Consider the following 20,038-nt stretch of genomic DNA (forward strand, 5'->3'; position numbering starts at 1 on the left):
AAAAAATAACATAAAACATCCTTGGGCTTCCTGATAATTAAACAGTTAAAAATTTTGGATCTTTTTACCTAACCTAAGGTACAATCTGATGCCATTGTGGATCCTGTTCCTTGAATCTTTGAGTGTTCGCACAGTGAGTTATATTCTCAAGTTAAGAATACGGACTATCAGTCGCCTATGGAACATATTTATCCTTTTCTTTTATTGCTCTAGATGCTGATTTAATCAATAAACATTTTAATTTAAAATTTAAATTATTAAATAAAATCTCAAAATATAAATTATATTATTATTTAACATATTTTTCAAATGAAAATCAAAAATAAAAAAACTGAGATTTGAACTCAAAACATTTTAATTATCAAAATTTTAATATCATGTCATGTAATCCAACCAAGTTAAAAACTTAAACCAGAAAATAAAAATTTAAAATATTATTTATATTATTCTCTAAAATTATTATTTAATCATGATCATGTTGCTGAGTCCTGGCTTCGCACAACAAACTAGAGAAGGATTTGAGTACTCCAAGTATATTCATGCAAGTGAAATCAAAGTAACATCTATATCACTTCAGATTCTATTGAAATGCACTCTGTTCTATTCAAATAAAAGTCCAGCCCCGATTTGTAGCTGATTCAAGTGCTAACATAATTATTTTTCTTCTGCTATGGGTACTCTACTCATAAAAATAGACGATGAGCCTCATGAGCCAAATGAAATGATGGATCCTTCATTATATGAATTTATAAAGCTTGACAGCGTTGTTCCATTTAAGAGCTGTGTTCGAAAACGTTCAGCAAAGGAGCTACAGACTCCCGCTGGGAATTCACTACTTCATGTAGCTGTAAGCTATGGAAGTGACAATATTACATCTTATCTGGCTGAAACGTTTCCTTCTCTAATCACCATCCAAAACAGCCAGAAGGACACAATCCTTCATCTTGCTGCCAGAGAAGGAAAGGCCAGTCATACAATTAAATCTCTTGCGGAATCGAATCCGAGCTTGATGAGGAAGAAAAATACAAAGGGAAACACTCCTTTGCATGATGCAGTGATCAAGGGCAACAAAGAACTTGCCATTTTCCTAGTTTCCAAAGATCCAGAAGTGGCCTATTACAACAACAAGAATGGCAGGTCTCCTTTATATCTGGCAGTCGAGAACGGCAATAAGAAAGAGATACTTGATTATCTCTTGAAAACGGAAGCTTCGTTCCCTATAGAAAGTGAAGATGGTGATGCCCTACCAAAAGGAAAGTCACCAGTTCATGCTGCCATCGAGCAACGTAACAGAGGTGATCACAATGTCTATACTCAGTAGAAAATGATTTACATACAGACAGTTGTTGCAAACCTATCATGTTCATATTCATTTGAAACAATTTCTTTTGTTTTTCAGATATATTGGAGAAAATAGAAAAAGCAAAGCCAGACCTATTATGTCTCACTGATAAAGAGTTGGGAAATTCACTGCATTATGCATCATCCAGTGGTTTTCTGGAAGGAGTTCAATTCCTTTTACAAAAGTTTCTCAATGGTGCTTATAAAAGAAACCATGAAGGCAACTATCCTATCCATCTAGCATGCAAAAATGACTCTGTTGATGTAGTCAAGGAATTTCTGAAGATTACCCCCTTTCCAAAAGAATTCCTCAATGAAAAAGGGCAGAACATTCTTCATGTAGCGGCGGAAAATGGAAAGGGCAATGTAGTTAGGTACATACTCAGACAAGAGAAGACGCTCGTAGAACCGCTGCTAAATGAGATGGATGTTGGGAATTCCGACCGGTGATGTACTGATATTTGCTCATCGGAGGCTTAGCACACTGACACAATATTTAACGTGGTTCGGCAAAACCGCCTACATCCACGGGAGAGGTTCATTTTATTAGAGATAGAGAAAGGATACAATAAATACATGTAGAGGAGGAGGATTACATCCACTCTACTCAACTCATCAACTCTCTTGCTGCATTTGCAGCTGCTGCAATGGCAGCAAGGCTGCTGCCATTGCAGCCCCTCTTTCTCTCTTCTTCTCTTCTCTTCACGTTCTCACAACTCTCACAATTTTGCTCTCTAAAATCATGCCTCTTTTATAGGCATTTCATGGCAACCTTCTTGCTTTGTTGTCAACATTGATGGCTGCCAACTCCTACTCTTCTTCAACAAAGATGGCTGCCAACTCCTCTTCTTCTTCAACAAAGGTGGCTGCCAATAGTCAATGGTTGTTGCACATTAATGGCAACCAACCTAACAATCACCCCCTTTGCCATTCATGTGGGGCAACTGTCCTCTTGCTTCTTCAGCACAGGCTTGCATCTTGCAGCTCTTCCAAGCTTACCATTCTGAGAGCGTCTTTGGCCGAGTTTACAGGTACTCACCAAACCTTTCAATCATCAGAGTTACCAAAGCACACCTTTTCTCACACAAAAGGATCACTACAATCAGATAGTCTCTCACATCACATCTGAAGAGTGTTAACGCTTGTCTCTGGAACACAACATTCCCCTTCGAGCGTATCAACCATGCTCGATCCGGAATGATTCATCAAGCCTTACACCAAGGCTTACAACACCCCCTCAAACGGAAATTTATGTTTCCAAGTGCGACAGTCATTATCTGAGTATCTCAATATGATCACGAGCTCACCACTCTTCCAAGAGTCTACTAATCCAGGAGTTGCGCTTGCCCTCTGTTCCTTCCTAGGAACCACGCCTTACTTCTCCTTGAGTCTCTCGCTCTTAGTCGTAAGAGTCCAGGTAGCTCTCCACCTTTAACCATGGGGGCAGCCCATTAAAGGTTGATCCGTATCTGTCTTCATACTCTGAGTATTACAATGCCATTACCGAGCTCACCACCTTGACAAGAGTCAACTCGTTCTCGGAACCTGTGCATGCCCTTCTGCTTCTTCATAGCAGCCGCGTCTTAGTGCTCCACAAGTCACACACTTATTGTCCAAGGCAAATGTCTTCTAGCTCATTGATCTTTAGCATGGGGGCAATATCCATGAAAGTCAATCCTGCATTTGTCTCCATACTCATCATAGCCACTTCATTGGCTATACACCTGTCCACTCATATCTAGCCATCACATTGGCTCTGGGGTTGTTCTGAACTGGGCCTATATGCAATTGTTGAGAATTCCGACCGGTGATGTACTGATATTTGCTCATCGGAGGCTTAGCACACTGACACAATATTTAACGTGGTTCGGCAAAACCGCCTACATCCACGGGAGAGGTTCATTTTATTAGAGATAGAGAAAGGATACAATAAATACATGTAGAGGAGGAGGATTACATCCACTCTACTCATCTCATCAACTCTCTTGCTGCATTTGCAGCTGCTGCAATGGCAGCAAGGCTGCTGCCATTGCAGCCCCTCTTTCTCTCTTCTTCTCTTCTCTTCACGTTCTCACAACTCTCACAATTTTGCTCTCTAAAATCATGCCTCTTTTATAGGCATTTCATGGCAACCTTCTTGCTTTGTTGTCAACATTGATGGCTGCCAACTCCTACTCTTCTTCAACAAAGATGGCTGCCAACTCCTCTTCTTCTTCAACAAAGGTGGCTGCCAATAGTCAATGGTTGTTGCACATTAATGGCAACCAACCTAACAATCACCCCCTTTGCCATTCATGTGGGGCAACTGTCCTCTTGCTTCTTCAGCACAGGCTTGCATCTTGCAGCTCTTCCAAGCTTACCATTCTGAGAGCGTCTTTGGCCGAGTTTACAGGTACTCACCAAACCTTTCAATCATCAGAGTTACCAAAGCACACCTTTTCTCACACAAAAGGATCACTACAATCAGATAGTCTCTCACATCACATCTGAAGAGTGTTAACGCTTGTCTCTGGAACACAACATTCCCCTTCGAGCGTATCAACCATGCTCGATCCGGAATGATTCATCAAGCCTTACACCAAGGCTTACAACACCCCCTCAAACGGAAATTTATGTTTCCAAGTGCGACAGTCATTATCTGAGTATCTCAATATGATCACGAGCTCACCACTCTTCCAAGAGTCTACTAATCCAGGAGTTGCGCTTGCCCTCTGTTCCTTCCTAGGAACCACGCCTTACTTCTCCTTGAGTCTCTCGCTCTTAGTCGTAAGAGTCCAGGTAGCTCTCCACCTTTAACCATGGGGGCAGCCCATTAAAGGTTGATCCGTATCTGTCTTCATACTCTGAGTATTACAATGCCATTACCGAGCTCACCACCTTGACAAGAGTCAACTCGTTCTCGGAACCTGTGCATGCCCTTCTGCTTCTTCATAGCAGCCGCGTCTTAGTGCTCCACAAGTCACACACTTATTGTCCAAGGCAAATGTCTTCTAGCTCACTGATCTTTAGCATGGGGGCAATATCCATGAAAGTCAATCCTGCATTTGTCTCCATACTCATCATAGCCACTTCATTGGCTATACACCTGTCCACTCATATCTAGCCATCACATTGGCTCTGGGGTTGTTCTGAACTGGGCCTATATGCAATTGTTGAGAATTCCGACCGGTGATGTACTGATATTTGCTCATCGGAGGCTTAGCACACTGACACAATATTTAACGTGGTTCGGCAAAACCGCCTACATCCACGGGAGAGGTTCATTTTATTAGAGATAGAGAAAGGATACAATAAATACATGTAGAGGAGGAGGATTACATCCACTCTACTCATCTCATCAACTCTCTTGCTGCATTTGCAGCTGCTGCAATGGCAGCAAGGCTGCTGCCATTGCAGCCCCTCTTTCTCTCTTCTTCTCTTCTCTTCACGTTCTCACAACTCTCACAATTTTGCTCTCTAAAATCATGCCTCTTTTATAGGCATTTCATGGCAACCTTCTTGCTTTGTTGTCAACATTGATGGCTGCCAACTCCTACTCTTCTTCAACAAAGATGGCTGCCAACTCCTCTTCTTCTTCAACAAAGGTGGCTGCCAATAGTCAATGGTTGTTGCACATTAATGGCAACCAACCTAACAATGGATGAGGATGGAAATACACCTTTGCATTTGGCAACAAATCATGGTCAATCCGTGGCTGCATTTGTTCTTGTGCGTGACAAACGCGTTGATAGTTCGATTGTTAACAATGAAAATTTGACACCATATGATATTGCTGAAAAACAATCCAAAATAGCTGTAGAGCAATATGAAAAAACAGATGAAATGGTACGCTATTTGATCATCATTTATTGAGCTACAAATGCATATATTTTAGGAGCATTATTGATTTAATATTTTGGTATGTGGGATTCCTATTTGTTGCCAGCTTGCTGAGGATCGAAAGCAGTTTGATTCAAAGAACAGTACGCCTGCGGACAAGACCAAGGTATAAGAGTCGTGTTGAAATTTTCTTTGCTGAAATTTTAAATAGACATAGATTCCATTTCACAAAAGGATATCATATTTTACATAATAAAGAAATGTGTAATGAAAAAAAATGGAAAGAGAGCTTATGACACTCGAGCAATTCTCTGCTCTAGCATAAGCTGACTGAAATTCAGGACTAAAAATAGGGGTAATATAAAATCATATTTTAAAATTTTAATTAACAGTTTAAGCTTGTGGAGTTTTTTTTTTATACTCCATCACCATTCTTTAATTATCAGAAGGCTTCTCGATCAGTATTGATGTCATGTAATTTGAACAATTATGTGTTATGCATTGCTTATATTCATTAACATAAAATATTTGCTGATCACCAGTTTCAGTGGCTTATATTGGCTTATATTCATTAACATAAAATTGTTTTTGTTTTCCAGGACAAGAAGCAAGACACAAAAAAGGCATCACGAAAGCACTACGAACTGGTTGATTATTATGGAGCGGTATTATTTCTTTTCTTCCTTCCTACTTTTTTCTTGCCATGCCTAATCTTTTAAACATCTAGTTCAAGGCCGATTAATTTAGATTCTATACAATTATATTAAAAATTCTGAAATCATTCCAGAATGTTGCTTGTTCTGAAAAAAAAAAAAAAAGGGATTTCAAGGCCAATGCTTTTGCATGCGATTGAGGAAGTGCCAGAAACTCATTATTATGAAGTTTGTTTCCCCTTGCTATGCAGATGACAACATTATCTATCTTATACTTCCATGCCCGCCCTAAGAAATCCCTATATGAGCGTTTCACTAGTACTCAAGGCAAGCCGCCAAGGAAACAGGAAACAAAGAGCAGGACAGAGAATCTTCTTGTTGTAGCGGTGCTTGTTGTTGGTGTAACCTTTGCGGGAGCTATACAGATGCCACAATTAAGGGATAAAAATAACTCGAGTGAGCATCTTCAAGAATTTAACAGCACTGCTACTGCCTCCCGGAACAGCACTGCCTTGGACAGTCCTACTGGTTCATCTCTTTTGGATGGTTATTTATGTCTTGATGTGTGGGCTTTAAATACCTCTGTGGTGGCAGCTATAATCCTTCTTTGGACAAACTTGAATGATGTCAAGTTTGCACCATTTGCACTTTGGTTTTCATCCTTAATGGTGGGTGGGTCTATTTACATGATGTGTTTGTCATTCTTTTTTGCCGTGAGCATAGCATTAGGTGGATCCAATTATGGGGTGTTCGCGATCATCATTATAGTGGTTGGGATCGCGTTTTTCGTTGCTCAAACATTGCTTTATATTCAATGGATTCTTCCACCATCCGTCAACCAAATTATTGAAGGATTGATCTCGTATTATGTCTACTAAATCTCGTTTTTCGTGCTTGTCTACAGTTGGAGGTGGCTGACTGATAAACTTCCTGATCTCCGTAGAAAGAAAAGTAACTATCCAGGTTGATCTTCATCAAGAGACGTCAGGATTCTGAGGGATTGCCCTCTTTTAAAAGGTTATTTTTGGGATGAATAAACATCTTGGAATATTGTGTGTGCCTAGCTATTGAAATAATGAATTGAATGTGTTCTATCAATATGTTCTCTCATAGATAAATATATTTTAAGAGAAAAATGTCAAGTTGAGTTCATTTTCTTTGATCAATAAGTTTATATTCTAATGGAATGAACATGATGTAGTGCTTGATAAAAATAACAATAATTTAAATCTTAATTATTTTTTGTTCCTAAACTAATATAAATCATGGAATTCAGAATCAATAGTGAGATTTAGTGTATGACTAGTCTATGGATCCAAATCACTTTCTTTTAATTAGACTCTTCAACTTGTATTGTATACTACCATACATGGTTCATCATTCTTTGACTTGCATTTTAAAATAACTCCATTAAAGCATTTGTAATATTTTTTAATGAAAGGATACATAAGTTCTTATATTAAAAGAAATAAATAGTTGAAGTTTGATGTGAAGATCTCGTTCACGATTTGGATTTTTAGAATTATGCATTAATTTTCTTCTTCTTGATATTTTTTTAACAATGATGGAATGTATATAGCAAGAGTTAAAAAAGGAAAAAGTTAAAGATATGAAGCTTAATTTTGTAATTTATCTTGTATACGTAAGGTAATTAATAATAAATTCATATTTTTTATTTAAAAGGATATTTCAAAGATTACAAAATAAACTGAACTTTTAAATGCTTGGTCAAAAAGATTTTGGCACAAAAAACTTTATAAAAAAAATGTATTGGAATAAAAAAAATCATTCTTGGAGTTGGAGTTTATAAATTTTTAAATTGAGATAATTTTGTAAGTAAGAATAAGGTTCCAAACTTATACACACATATAATATATATTCAAACATTGCTTTTATATTCAATGGATTCTTCCACCATCTGTACTAAACCAAATTCTTGAAGTCATGCTCTCGCATTATGTCTACCTCATCTCGTTTTTCTTGTTTTTCTATAGGTAGGTCTTTAAGCTTCCTAAACTTCCTGATCTCTAGAGAAACCGAAGTAACTATCCAGGTTGATGTTCATAAGAGATGTCAGGATTTTGTGGAATTGGCCTCTTTTAAAACGTTTCGGGGTGAATAAACATCTTGGGATATTGTGTGTGTGTCTAGCTATTGTAATAATAATTTGAACTTGTAATAACTTCTCAATTTCCAGTTGAAATAACGAATTTGATGTGTTCCATCAATATGTTCTCAGAAATGAATAAATTTTACGAGGAAATTATATATCAATAGGTTGAGTTTTAGGAACTAAAAGACCAATGATTTCAATCAAAATTTTCTTTGATCAATAAGTTTATATTCTATACTTTCAAAAACACCCTTTTAAATATGAAATTGCTTATAAACCTTTAATTATTTAACTTTTTTCTAAGAGAACTTATAAATTTGAACCTTTATTTCTTTATTTTTGAATTGAGATCATCGCATGTTTTCTTCTATCATCTTTTTGTTCGTTAAGTTTAAATCATTGAATTCAAATTCGGAGATGATTTAGTGCTTCTTTTTTCCCTCGAAAACAAGCAACTTGGATTGTATATTACCATATATAGTTCATCACTAGTTTGTACGTGTTTTCATTGGAGTTAATTAAACCTAAATTTTTTTAAACATAAAAAATAATAATATCAATTTTTTAGCATTATATTAAATTTGGTATAACAATTAAAATTTCAAAACATTTAACCCTATATTTTATTTAACTCAAGTTTTAAATTAAATTTTATAAAAATTACTCTAACATGATCTGTATAGGTTCAAAAAGAAAAAAAAAAAAAAGAAGTAAGGAATCAAGTCAAGTTCATCCCGCGACTTCGGTTTGCTTCAGGCGCTAACCACTCGAGCTTAACGTTAGAGTTTGAAACTTTTGAATTGAATAGTTAAATCACCGCGAGAAGATGAAGAATCTCATGACATCGTGTATCATGTTCATTAAACCATGGATTCTCCCAACTGCACGCTGTATATGAGTTACAAATTCAAGTTAAGAATTTTCCTCTTTTCCTTTTCCTTTTTTAGATGCTGCTTTAACCACAGCCAAGATTCCAGAACGAAATGGGTGAAGTATTTGAGTAATCAAAGTATCCTTGCAAATAAAAAAAAAAGTAAGATTCACGTTACTTCAGATTCCATTGACATGCAGTCTAGCCTATTTGAATTAGAAGCCCTGCTGTCTGATAAGTGATAGGTATAGCTGATTCAAGTGACCTAATATTTTCTTTTGCAATGTCTAGCGCCGTAGAGATAAACATAGATGAAAACTCGATTCCGAGAGATCACTTAGAAAATGCAATGATAGATAGTCAGTTACATGAGTGTGTGAAGCAGGACAATACTGAGGCCTTGAAAAGACGTTTCCAGCAACATTTAACAGAGAAGCTAGTGACTCCCTGCGGGAATACACTGCTTCACGTAGCTGTAAGCTATGGAAGTGACAATATTATAGCTTATCTGGTTAAGGAGTTTCCTTCTCTAATCACCATGCGAAACAGCCAGAACGACACAGTCCTTCATCTTGCTGCCAGAGAAAGAACGGCTATTCATACAATTAAATCTCTCGTGGAATTGAATCCGAGCTTGATGAGGATGGCAAATGGAAAGCGAAACACTCCTTTGCACGACGCAGTCATCAAGGGTAACGAAGAAGTTGCCAAATTCCTAGTTGCCAGAGATCCAGAAGTGGCCTATTACAGCAACAAGAACGGCAGTTCTCCTTTATATCTGGCTGTTGAGAATGGCAATAAGAACGGGATACTTGATGATCTCTTGGATTTGGGAGCTTCGATTCCTATAACAAGAGAAGATGGTGATGCCCTACCAAAACGAAAGTCCCCTGTTCATGCTGCCATCGAGCAACGTAACATAGGTGATCACAATGTCAATACTCACTAGAAAATGATTTACATACAAACAATTGTTGCAAACCTATCATCTTTATATTCATTGAAACATTTTCTTTTGATTTTCAGATCTATTGGAGAAAATTGCAAAAGCAAAGCCAGAGCTATTATGTCTCACTGACGAAGAGTTGGGAAATTCACTGCATTATGCATCATCCATATGTTTTCTGGAAGGAGTTCGATTCCTATTAAAGAATTTTCTCAATGGTGCTTATAAAACAAACAGTGAAGGCAACTATCCTATCCATGTTGCATGCAAAAATGAATCTGTTGATTTAGTGAAGGAATTTCTTGATATTTTCCCATATCCTAAAGAATTCCTCAATAAAAAAGGGCAGAATATTCTTCATGTAGCGGCTGAAAATGGACAGGGCAATGTGGTAAGGTACATACTCGAACAGTATCAGAAGATCGTAGAACCACTGCTAAATGAGATGGATGAGGATGGGAATACACCTTTGCATTTAGCAGCACGACATGGTCAATCCACGGCTGCATTTGTTCTTGTGCGTGACAAACGCGTTGAAAATTCAATTGTTAACAATGAAAATTTTACACCATATGATGTTGCGAAACAACAATCTAAAATGGCTGAAGACCAATATGACAAAACAGATGAAATGGTATGCTATTTGATCATCATTTATCGAGGCTACAAAAGTACATATTTTAAGAGTATTATTTATTTAATATTTTGGTTTCTGGGCTTCCTCTTTGTTGCCAGCTTGCTAAGGAACGAGAGCAGTTTGATTCAAAGAGTATTCCTGCGGACGAGATCCAGGTATGAGAGTTCTGTTGAAAAACAATGTTGTTACATTTTAAGTAGACAAGGATTCCATTTCACTAAAGGATATCATATTTTACATAATAAAGGATGATGTCATGAAAAAATGGAAACAGAGTATATAACTTAACACTCTTAAAAGCTGACTGAAATTCAGGACTAAAGATATAATATAAAATCGTATCCTTAAACCTCAATTAGCTGTTAAAGCTTTTGAGTTGAGTGGTTCTTGGATATACTCAATCATCCTTTGTCAGAAGAGCTCTTGTCATGTAATTTGTACAATTATCTGCTCTGCGTTGCTTCATGATTTCTGTCTTCATTCCTCAGATCGAAGTTAATTCAGAAGATGTGAAGGATGGAAAGAAGAATTCTACAACATTAAAGTCGACCGCTTCGACTGGTTCTCAAGGAAAGGTACAAGTTTACATTGACTACACAAAATTGGTCAGCCTAAAACTGCACTTGAGGTTAATTATCTCTTCTAAGCTCAAAGAACTACTTTCCAAACATGGGCTGATCATCAGTTTCAGTGGCTTATATTGTTGGCTAGCCATAGAACAGAAGGAAAGAAGGAAAGAAAGAAAAAAGAGGTAGCTCTATTCATTAAGTTAAAATTATGTTTTTTTACAGGACAAAGCAGTTGATTCAAAGCACTACAAGCTGCTTGATTATTATGGAACGGTAATATTACACATCTTCTTTCCTATATTTTTTCTAGTCATCCCTATTCTTTTGAACATCTACTTGAAGGCCGATTAATTTAGATTCTATACAATTATTTTCAAAATTCAGAAATCATTCCAGAATCGTGCTTGTTCTTAAAAAAAAAAAAAAAGGATTTCAAGGCCAACGCTTTTGCATGCGATTGAGGAAGTGCCAGAAACTCATTATTATGAAGTTTGTTTCCCCTTGCTATGCAGATGACAACATTATCTATCTTATACTTCCATGCCCGCCCTAAGAAATCCCTATATGAGCGTTTCACTAGTACTCAAGGCAAGCCGCCAAGGAAACAGGAAACAAAGAGCAGGATAGAGAATCTTCTTGTTGTAGCGGTGCTTGTTGCTGGTGTAACCTTTGCGGGTGCTATACAGATGCCACAATTAAGGGATAAAAATAACTCGAGTGAGCATCTTCAAGAATTTAACAGCACTGCTACTGCCTCCCATAACAGCACTGCCTTTGACAGTCCTACTGGTTCATCTCTTTTGGATGGTTATTTATGTCTTGATGTGTGGGCTTTAAATACCTCTGTGGTGGCAGCTATAATCCTTCTTTGGACAAACTTGAATGATGTCAAGTTTGCACCATTTGCACTTTGGTTTTCATCCTTAATGGTGGGTGGGTCAATTTACATGATGTGCTTGTCATTCTTTTTTGCCGTGAGCATAGCTTTAGGTGGATCCAATTATGGGGTGTTCGCGATCATCATTATAGTGGTGGGGATCGTGTTTTTCCTTGCTCAAACATTGCTTTATATTCAATGGATTCTTCCACCATCCGTCAACCAAATTATTGAAGGAAAGCTCTCGCATTATGTCTACTACATCTCGTTTTTCATGCTTGTCTACAATTGGAGGTGCCTGATTTATAGTCTTCCTCGTCTTCATAAACTTCGTGATCTCTGGACAAACTTTCCCAAGTAACTATCCAGGTTGATCTTCATCAACAGATGTCATGATTTTGTGTGATCGCCTTTTTTTTAGAAGGTTAGGGATGAAAAAGCATCTTGGAATATTGTGTGTGTCTAGATGTTGTAATAATAATTTGAACTTGTAATATCTTTTGAGTTTCTAGTTGAAATAATGAATTGAATGTGTTCTATCAATATGCTATCAGAAATGAAAAAAATTTAAGAGAAAATTGTCAATAAGTTGAGTTAAAGAAAATTTAAAATGACTCCATTAAAGCAAATTTTATTTATTTATTTTTTTAATGATAGGCTATATAAGTTATTATATTAGAAGAAAAAAAATGAAAAACAAATAGTCAAAGTCTAATGTTTTGAATGGAATTATATATTAACTTATTAGTTAGCCAACATTATAGATTAAACATATGAATATTTCCTTGATATATATATCCTATAATATGCCCCCTCAAGATGAGGGTGAAGAATTGACATGAAACTTGAACCGAAAAACAGTAGAAAATGACTTAGTAAAAATATCTACAAGTTGATTATGAGAAGAGATAAAAAGAATCTGAATTCTTGACACGATCAAAAGATTGATGTCTTATCCTAAATGCAGGAGTGTCGAAGTAATAAATAACCGGCAAGACCGAGGTCGAACCACAGGGAGTGAACTATATAAAATTATAAACAATAAATGAAAAGGAGTTAAAGAGAACTTCTGAGATGTGATATTGAAGTAAGGATTAAATAAGGATAAAACAATTGTCAAGGTTAGAGGATCCACTAATATTATTTTAAATAAGTATAGTATAAACTCTTTTTATTACTCAACTGGAAACCACACACAAAGAAGGTTCCAATCGGATTATAAATTATTAATATCATTATATTAATTATCTTATTTGAGTAATGTCAATACTTGTAAATGTGGTCAGGTATTCATGGTGATAACTTATGTTAACAACAAATCAAGTTCTTTTCCTAGCACAAGTGTCCGTTATACCATACAATAGGCTATGAAAGTGCCAAGTATGTGTTGTACCAAGGGTTGTACAACACAAATCTAGATTAACCATTTAATAAGTAAGGTATTAAGAGTGAGTAAGATAACAAATACAAAGCATGTTAGTATCAAACATTAAAGTCCATGTTGAGTTTATATTATACTTATTCTTACACCATTAGTGTATCCTTTTCACCTTGACAAAATTAACTTAGCTAAACATAATGAAGAAGAAAAACATAAAAAAATAATATAAGAACATAAACATGATATAAGTTAACTAAGTATAGTAAAGGAAATGAAAAGTATAAACAAGAGTTAATATAACATAAAATAAAACTTGAACATTACAAAATATAAAGAAAAAGAGTGATCTTGATCTGAACACCAAGATGTCTAAATGTATGACAAATGCTTTCTTTTATTGGCTAAAATTCAGAACTATTGATTTGATGACTAATTATTGAGTGGGTGGTCACCTCTTGACTTGGTGACAACCATTATCTTCTTGTATGAACAAAACATCATCGCTAATATCAGCATTTGATTAGATAGTCTTCATAAAAGTTTTGGGCATTTATCGCAGCTTTCTAACAAAATAAGAATGAGCTCATTTGGACTTCTAGAACTCGCGATATGGGCTGAATACTAAATCATGTCTGGGCTGCATGATAGATTCTGACTTCTCTTTTGTTGCTACAATTTGAACTTGAAAACGACCATTTTGAATCTTGGACTCTTCATGAAATTTTTAGGCCTATGTCTTAGCTTTCCATCCATATAAACCAGACTTAAATACATGTTCTACAGCTCCAGTTATGATCCAATAACCGAATGATGTTCCAATTTGAATTGAACTAACATCTCTTCTTTAAGCTTAGCCCTCTCTTTGTCTTTTCACTTTTAATAGTTAAACACATCAATCAATCCTTTAAATTGTGAGATATGCATGCATTCAAAATGAGCATTTACCATAAATTAAAGATATCTTATGTTATCATACTTGTTATTATAAAACATGCTTAAGTTAGGGAATTTAATGATACTTTAAGTGCAATATGGTGATATAAAACCTTGATAAAAATGCACTTTTAAATACTAATCAATAACCAAGATGAGAGGTGTAACGTCCTCATTTGTAGGACCAACACATCAATCATAAAAAGGAGAGAAAAAAAGAGAAAGAGAGAGAGAGAGAGATTAGTGTTGTCATTTGTTGCTTCATGCACGTTTTATTTGTAGTTTTATTTGTTGAAAAAAAAGGAGAGAAAAAAAGAGAAAAAATAAGAGAGAAAAAGAGAGAGAGAGAGAGAGAGAGAGAGAGAGAGAGAGAGAGATAAGTTGGTTGGTTGCTAGGCAAGTTGGCCAACCCGGTCTTGCTATCCAATGGGCGACCAGCAAGGTTGTCTGGGCAGGGCATGGAACATTCCAAAGGTTTTTTTTTTTTTTAATTAGTTTATTATTTTTTTTACCATCAGTTCCATACTTTTACTTCAAAATTAAATTCATATTAGGTATGTAGCTAAAAGAAAATGTCCATGCTGGGTAAAGCCAAGACTTAGATTCATCTTTTTCAATAAACATCTTAAGCTATTACAATACTTTAAATCGACACTCCAAATCAATAGTTGAAAATTCGTTTATATATACATATATAATGCAGTTCAACGCACACGAGATCTCCCATTTAAATAATAAAATTTATTAAACTGTATTCTTGGATTTTAACATAAGAGTTTGAAACTTTTGAATTGATTGGTTAAATCACCGGAAGGTATAAGATGTGGAATCTCATGCCATTGTGCATCCTGTTCATTAAACCATGGATTCTCCCACCTGCACAGTGTATATGAGTTAAATATTCAAGAATTTCCTTTGAGTTATATATTCAAGTTAAGAATTTCCTTTCCTTTGAGTTATATATTCAAGTTAAGAATTTTCCTAACAACAATCATCTTTTTTGAGTTATAAATTTAAGCTAAGAATTTCCCTAATGACAATCATCTTTTTTGAGTTAGGGGACATATTTTCCCCTTTTCCTTTTCAAGATGCTGCTTTAACCATAGCCAAGACTGCTCTCTCTCTCTTGCTATGTCCTGGATTCCAGAACAAATGCTTGAAGTATTTGAGTAATCAAAGTATATATCCTTGCAAATAAAACAAAAGTAAGATTCACATTACTTCAGATTCCATTGACATGCAGTCTGGCCTATTTAAATTAGAAGTCCTGCCGTCTGATATGTATAGCTGATTCAGGTAAAATAATATTTTCTTTCGCTATGTCTAGCGTAGAAATAAACATAGTTGAAAACACGATTCCGAGAGATCACATGGCAAATACAAAGATAGATAGTAAGTTATATGAGTGCGTGAAGCAGGACAATATTGAGGAATTTAAAAGCCGCGTCCAGCAACATTTAGCGGAGAAGCTAGTGACTCCCTGTGGGAACTCATTACTTCATGTAGCCATAAGGTATAAAAGTAATAATATTACTGCTTACCTGGCTAAAGAGATCCCTTCTCTAATCACGAGCCGAAACGACCAGCAAGACACAATCCTTCATGTAGCTGCCAGAGAGGGAAGTGTTAGTCATACAATTCGAAACCTTGTCAATTCGAATGCTTTCTTGCTGAGGATGACAAATGGCAAAGGAAACACTCCTTTGCATGTTGCAGTGATCAATGGTAAGAAAGAAGTTGCCCAGTATCTCATTTCCAGAGATCCAGAAGTGGCCTATTACAAAAACGAGACTGGCAGGTCTCCTTTATATCTGGCTGTTGAAAATCGCAATATGAACATTCTTGATGATTTCTTGAATACGGAAGCTTCGATCCCTACAGAAAGAGAAGATGGAGATTCACTTGGCATGCTACCAGAAGGAAAGTCCCCTGTTCACGCTGCCGTCGAGAACCGTATCATAGGTGATCACAATGTCTCCTCTCATCAGAAAAGTGATATACATACAAACCAATCTTGCAAACCTATCATCTTTAAATTCATTCAAAACAATTTATTTTTATTTTCAGGTATATTGCAGAAAATCGAAGAAGCAAAGCCAGAGTTATTACGTCTCCATGACAAAGAGTTTGGAAATCCACTCCATTATGCATCATCTACAGGCTATGTGGAAGGAGTTCAATTCCTATTACAAAAGTATCGCCCCGGTGCTGATGAAACTGACCAAGAGGGCAACTATCCTATTCATCTTGCATGCAAGGGAGGCTCGGTTCCTTTGTTAAAGGAATTCCTGAAAGTTATCCCCTATCCAGACGAATTCATAAATAAAAAAGGGCAGAACATTCTTCATGTAGCGGCCCAAAATGGACATGGCTCTTTGATTATGTGCATACTCGAACTGGATCAGAATATCGTAGAAACACTGTTAAATACGATGGATGAGGATGGAAATACACCTTTGCATTTGGCAACACAGCACGGCCAACCCACATCTGTATTTCTTCTTGTGCGTGACATCCGCGTTTATCCTCGTATTGTTAACAATGAAGGTTTGACACCATATGAACTTGGTAGAAAACAATCCACAATAGCGGTACAGCGATATGAAGGAACAGATGAAACGGTATGAAGAGCTACAAGAGTACAATTTTTAGTATTATAATTGCGTTAATAATTTGGTAACTATGCTTCCTCTTTGTTTCCAGTTTGCTAAGGAGCGACAGCACTCTGATTCAAATAACAGGGTGGAAGGGACCAAGGTATTAGAGATCTGTTGATACTTGCTCTGCTTGCATTTTAAATATTTTGATTAAAGATATACATTCCATATTGATAGGATTCAAGATAATATTGACAGATTGTATAGCTAGAATCAAGGCAGTAGAATAGCTAATGTTTAGGCTATAAATCAGGAAATTGATATGTATAACGTCTTTGTGATTTACATGACACTATAATATAAATACATCAAATCCAACCCTTAAGTGGTTGAGAGATTCTTCTGCTAAACCCTTTTCTTCTCTATTTCTCTACAATATTTTCTCCACTCTTTCATGGTATCAGAGCAAGACTGCGTATTCACCAATTAATTAACATCTCCCTCTTACAAAATGACCACTCCAGCGTCATCATCGTCCTCTGTCTCTGTCACTTCTTCCAATCTTCCCATCTCACTTGCTGCGTTAACAAACAATTTCTCAACCCATCTCAATTCTGATAATTATTTGCTCTGGCGAGATCAAATCACTCCTCTTCTCATCTGCAACGATCTCTATGGCCATATTGATGGCTCTGATCCGCCACCTTCAAAAACAATTATTAATGAGGGCGTCGTTACCCCAAATCCTGATTATACCCGTTGGTTCAAAATAGACCAACTTGTTGTGGGAGGAATCAAGAATACGTTGTCTTCAACCGCTTGCGCGGAGGTCCTCGGTAAACACGTTGCCAAAGATGTTTGGGACACACTTGAAACACTCTTTCATCAGCAAACTCTCTCTCGTGCTGATATTCTACATGATACTCTTCTTGATACATATAAGAATGATATGTCCATTGAAGCCTACCTTGCCAAAATCAAAGGCATCGCAGACCAACTTGCTGCCATCAGCCAGCCTGTTCCAGACAGTGAACTGGTGAAAAGAACACTGCGTGGTCTCCCTCACACACTGGAATACCAGCCATTTGCCCAGGGTATTGCCAACAGACACACTCCAATCACCTTCACAGAGCTTCGTGCGCGACTTCTTGTTCATGAACAAGAGCTTGAGCGTATTCGTGGACGTGCAGCTCCACCACTGTCCTCACCCTCACATCATGCTTTTGTTACACAACAGCACTATCAGCAGTCCAGTAATCCTCACCATGGAAACTATCGTCGATTTAATCGACCAAAACAAGGTATTGTGTCTCAAAATTTTGGGAATTCCTCTGCTAGCATACTTGGTCAGTACCCCACTCAAAATTCTCCCTCTTTTGCTGATTTCTCTAATAAATCATTCAATAATAATGGGCAACATGGTAGAAATCGTTTCCAGAATGGAAACAATTATGGGAATCGACCCCAATTTGGCAGATCACGCTATCGTGGTCGCTGCCAAATATGCAAACAGGAGGGACACTCAGCCTCCAATTGCAATTATCGTTACACACGGTCTGATTCCATCAATTCTGATAATTTATCTACTCAGTTTGCTGGTGTTCATGTTTCTGAATTGACAGCACCAACAGAGGGCACTCTTGATTGTGTATCTCCACACTGGCTTGGAGATACCGGTGCCACAAATCATATGGCATCTAACACTGATTTGGTGCAGCAGCCTCTCCCCTTTAATGGCACTTCAGGTGTGTATGTTGGTAATGGTGCTTCTCTTTCTATTTCACATATCGGTAACTCATCAATTAATCTGGGTTCAAAATCATTGTCTCTAAAGGATATTCTTGTGGTGCCGCAATTAAAGGAAAATCTTATATCTATTGCCAAACTCACCAAAGATAATTACTGTGTTTTTGCTTGCTTTCCATGGGGCTTTGTTATAAAGGATTTGGCAACCGGGGTGATACTCTTGAAGGGGCCAGTTAAAGACAATCTTTATCCAATACCAGCTCATGCACTGTCTGCAGCCTTTCGCAAATTATCATGCCATAGCGCAATTGCTCGCACTGCTAAAATTGCTCCGTGTTCAACATGGCACCGTCGGCTTGGACATCCGGGTTCGAAGATATTGCAACAGTTGGTTACCGATAATTTAATTTGTACTTCGGATAAACTTTCTTCTATGATGTTTTGTGATGCTTGTCAAGCTGGTAAAAGCAAACATTTACCCTTTCATTTATCTGGAAGAATTTCTAGTCATGTTTTGGAATTGGTACATTGTGATATTTGGGGACCCTCTCCTGTTATTACTGCATCTGGTTATCGGTATTACATTATTTTTGTTGATGACTATAGCAGATTTTGTTGGCTTTATCCCTTGAAACAACGCTCGGATAGTCTTGCTTGTTTCACCAATTTCAAAAATATGGGTGAGAATCAATTTAATCAGCGTTTAAAATTATTCCAATGTGATGGTGCTAAGGAATTGATTGAAGGACAGTTTCGTTCCTTCCTGGATGCTAATGGTATTTCTCTAAGGGTGTCTTGTCCTCATACTTCGCAACAGAACGGTATAGCCGAAAGAAAACATCGGCACATTCGGGAAATTGGCTTGTCTCTCTTGCATCAGGCATTTCTGCCAAAAAGCCTCTGGCTTGAAGCCTTTTCTACTGCTATATTCCTCATTAACAGGCTGCCAACTCCAGTTCTTTTAGGAATATCCCCTTATGAGGCTTTATTTGGTACTCGCCCAGACTATACATTGCTCAGGACTTTTGGTTCCTCATGCTACCCTTTTCTTGGTGATTACGGTCAAGACAAATTAAGTCCTAAGTCCCGTCGCTGTGTTTTTATTGGATATAGCACTATCCATAGAGGCTATCGATGTTTAGACTCTACCAGTGGCCGTGTCTTCATCTCTCGGCATGTTGTTTTTAATGAAGCTGAATTTCCTTATGAATTGAAGTCTGTCATGCTGTCTGTTGCTTCACAACCAGCTGCCACTCCATCTCCTGCTGCAACCAAGACTCCTTTGGCTATAGTTTTTGAACCTCTGCTCAGTCATTCATCATCAATGAATGACTCTCCTACTACATCCACATGCCAAATGGCACCCTCATCTTCTGCAACTCCAACTACTTCGACTGCTGATTTTTCACCCATTCTCTCATCAACTGCTTGTGCTCCACCCGATTAGCCTGCACTTCCATCTACTGCCTGTGTTCCCACTCCTCCACCAGCTGCAATTACTTCAAATAATCACCCCATGATCACTCGTGCCAAAGATGGAATTTGCAAACCTCGT

General features: G+C 37.1%; 4 protein-coding genes across 4 annotated transcripts; all 4 read left to right on the forward strand.

The window, feature by feature from the left end:
• The first annotated feature begins 514 nt into the window (after positions 1-514).
• On the forward strand, positions 515-1,791 carry LOC133669028 (protein ACCELERATED CELL DEATH 6-like). The gene is made up of 2 exons (XM_062089043.1): positions 515-1,295; positions 1,400-1,791. Exons 1-2 carry the CDS (start codon positions 671-673, stop codon positions 1,789-1,791), a joined length of 1,017 nt encoding a protein of 338 aa, XP_061945027.1. The 5' UTR covers positions 515-670.
• A 3,987-nt stretch (positions 1,792-5,778) lies between these two features.
• LOC133670246 (uncharacterized) lies at positions 5,779-6,903 on the forward strand. The gene is made up of 2 exons (XM_062090767.1): positions 5,779-5,825; positions 6,065-6,903. The coding sequence occupies exon 2, from the start codon at positions 6,065-6,067 to the stop codon at positions 6,689-6,691; it is 627 nt and encodes a 208-aa protein (XP_061946751.1). The 5' UTR covers positions 5,779-5,825; the 3' UTR covers positions 6,692-6,903.
• Positions 6,904-9,010: 2,107 nt separating this feature from the next.
• On the forward strand, positions 9,011-12,369 carry LOC133669547 (uncharacterized). The gene is made up of 6 exons (XM_062089736.1): positions 9,011-9,720; positions 9,824-10,377; positions 10,479-10,535; positions 10,869-10,955; positions 11,172-11,222; positions 11,462-12,369. The coding sequence occupies exons 1-6, from the start codon at positions 9,081-9,083 to the stop codon at positions 12,185-12,187; spliced, it is 2,115 nt and encodes a 704-aa protein (XP_061945720.1). The 5' UTR covers positions 9,011-9,080; the 3' UTR covers positions 12,188-12,369.
• Positions 12,370-15,334: 2,965 nt separating this feature from the next.
• Positions 15,335-17,103, forward strand: LOC133670251 (protein ACCELERATED CELL DEATH 6-like). Its single transcript, XM_062090776.1, has 3 exons — positions 15,335-16,102; positions 16,208-16,761; positions 16,844-17,103. Exons 1-3 carry the CDS (start codon positions 15,460-15,462, stop codon positions 16,913-16,915), a joined length of 1,269 nt encoding a protein of 422 aa, XP_061946760.1. The 5' UTR covers positions 15,335-15,459; the 3' UTR covers positions 16,916-17,103.
• Positions 17,104-20,038: the final 2,935 nt, after the last annotated feature.

Source organism: Populus nigra, chromosome 12 (assembly GCF_951802175.1).
Source record: "Populus nigra chromosome 12, ddPopNigr1.1, whole genome shotgun sequence".
NCBI classification, from domain to species: domain Eukaryota; kingdom Viridiplantae; phylum Streptophyta; class Magnoliopsida; order Malpighiales; family Salicaceae; genus Populus; species Populus nigra.

Bases quoted from the DNA above. Each gene is read 5' to 3' on its own strand.
- LOC133669028 (XM_062089043.1), top strand. From the start codon at position 671: ATGGGTACTCTACTCATAAAAATAGACGATGAGCCTCATGAGCCAAAT. The intron at 1,296-1,399 runs GTGATCACAATG...TTTGTTTTTCAG, and splicing joins CATCGAGCAACGTAACAGAG to ATATATTGGAGAAAATAGAA.
- LOC133670246 (XM_062090767.1), top strand. From the start codon at position 6,065: ATGACAACATTATCTATCTTATACTTCCATGCCCGCCCTAAGAAATCC.
- LOC133669547 (XM_062089736.1), top strand. From the start codon at position 9,081: ATGTCTAGCGCCGTAGAGATAAACATAGATGAAAACTCGATTCCGAGA. The intron at 10,378-10,478 runs GTATGCTATTTG...CTTTGTTGCCAG, and splicing joins ATGACAAAACAGATGAAATG to CTTGCTAAGGAACGAGAGCA. The intron at 10,956-11,171 runs GTACAAGTTTAC...GTTTTTTTACAG, and splicing joins CGACTGGTTCTCAAGGAAAG to GACAAAGCAGTTGATTCAAA.
- LOC133670251 (XM_062090776.1), top strand. From the start codon at position 15,460: ATGTCTAGCGTAGAAATAAACATAGTTGAAAACACGATTCCGAGAGAT. The intron at 16,103-16,207 runs GTGATCACAATG...TTTTATTTTCAG, and splicing joins CGTCGAGAACCGTATCATAG to GTATATTGCAGAAAATCGAA. The intron at 16,762-16,843 runs GTATGAAGAGCT...CTTTGTTTCCAG, and splicing joins ATGAAGGAACAGATGAAACG to TTTGCTAAGGAGCGACAGCA.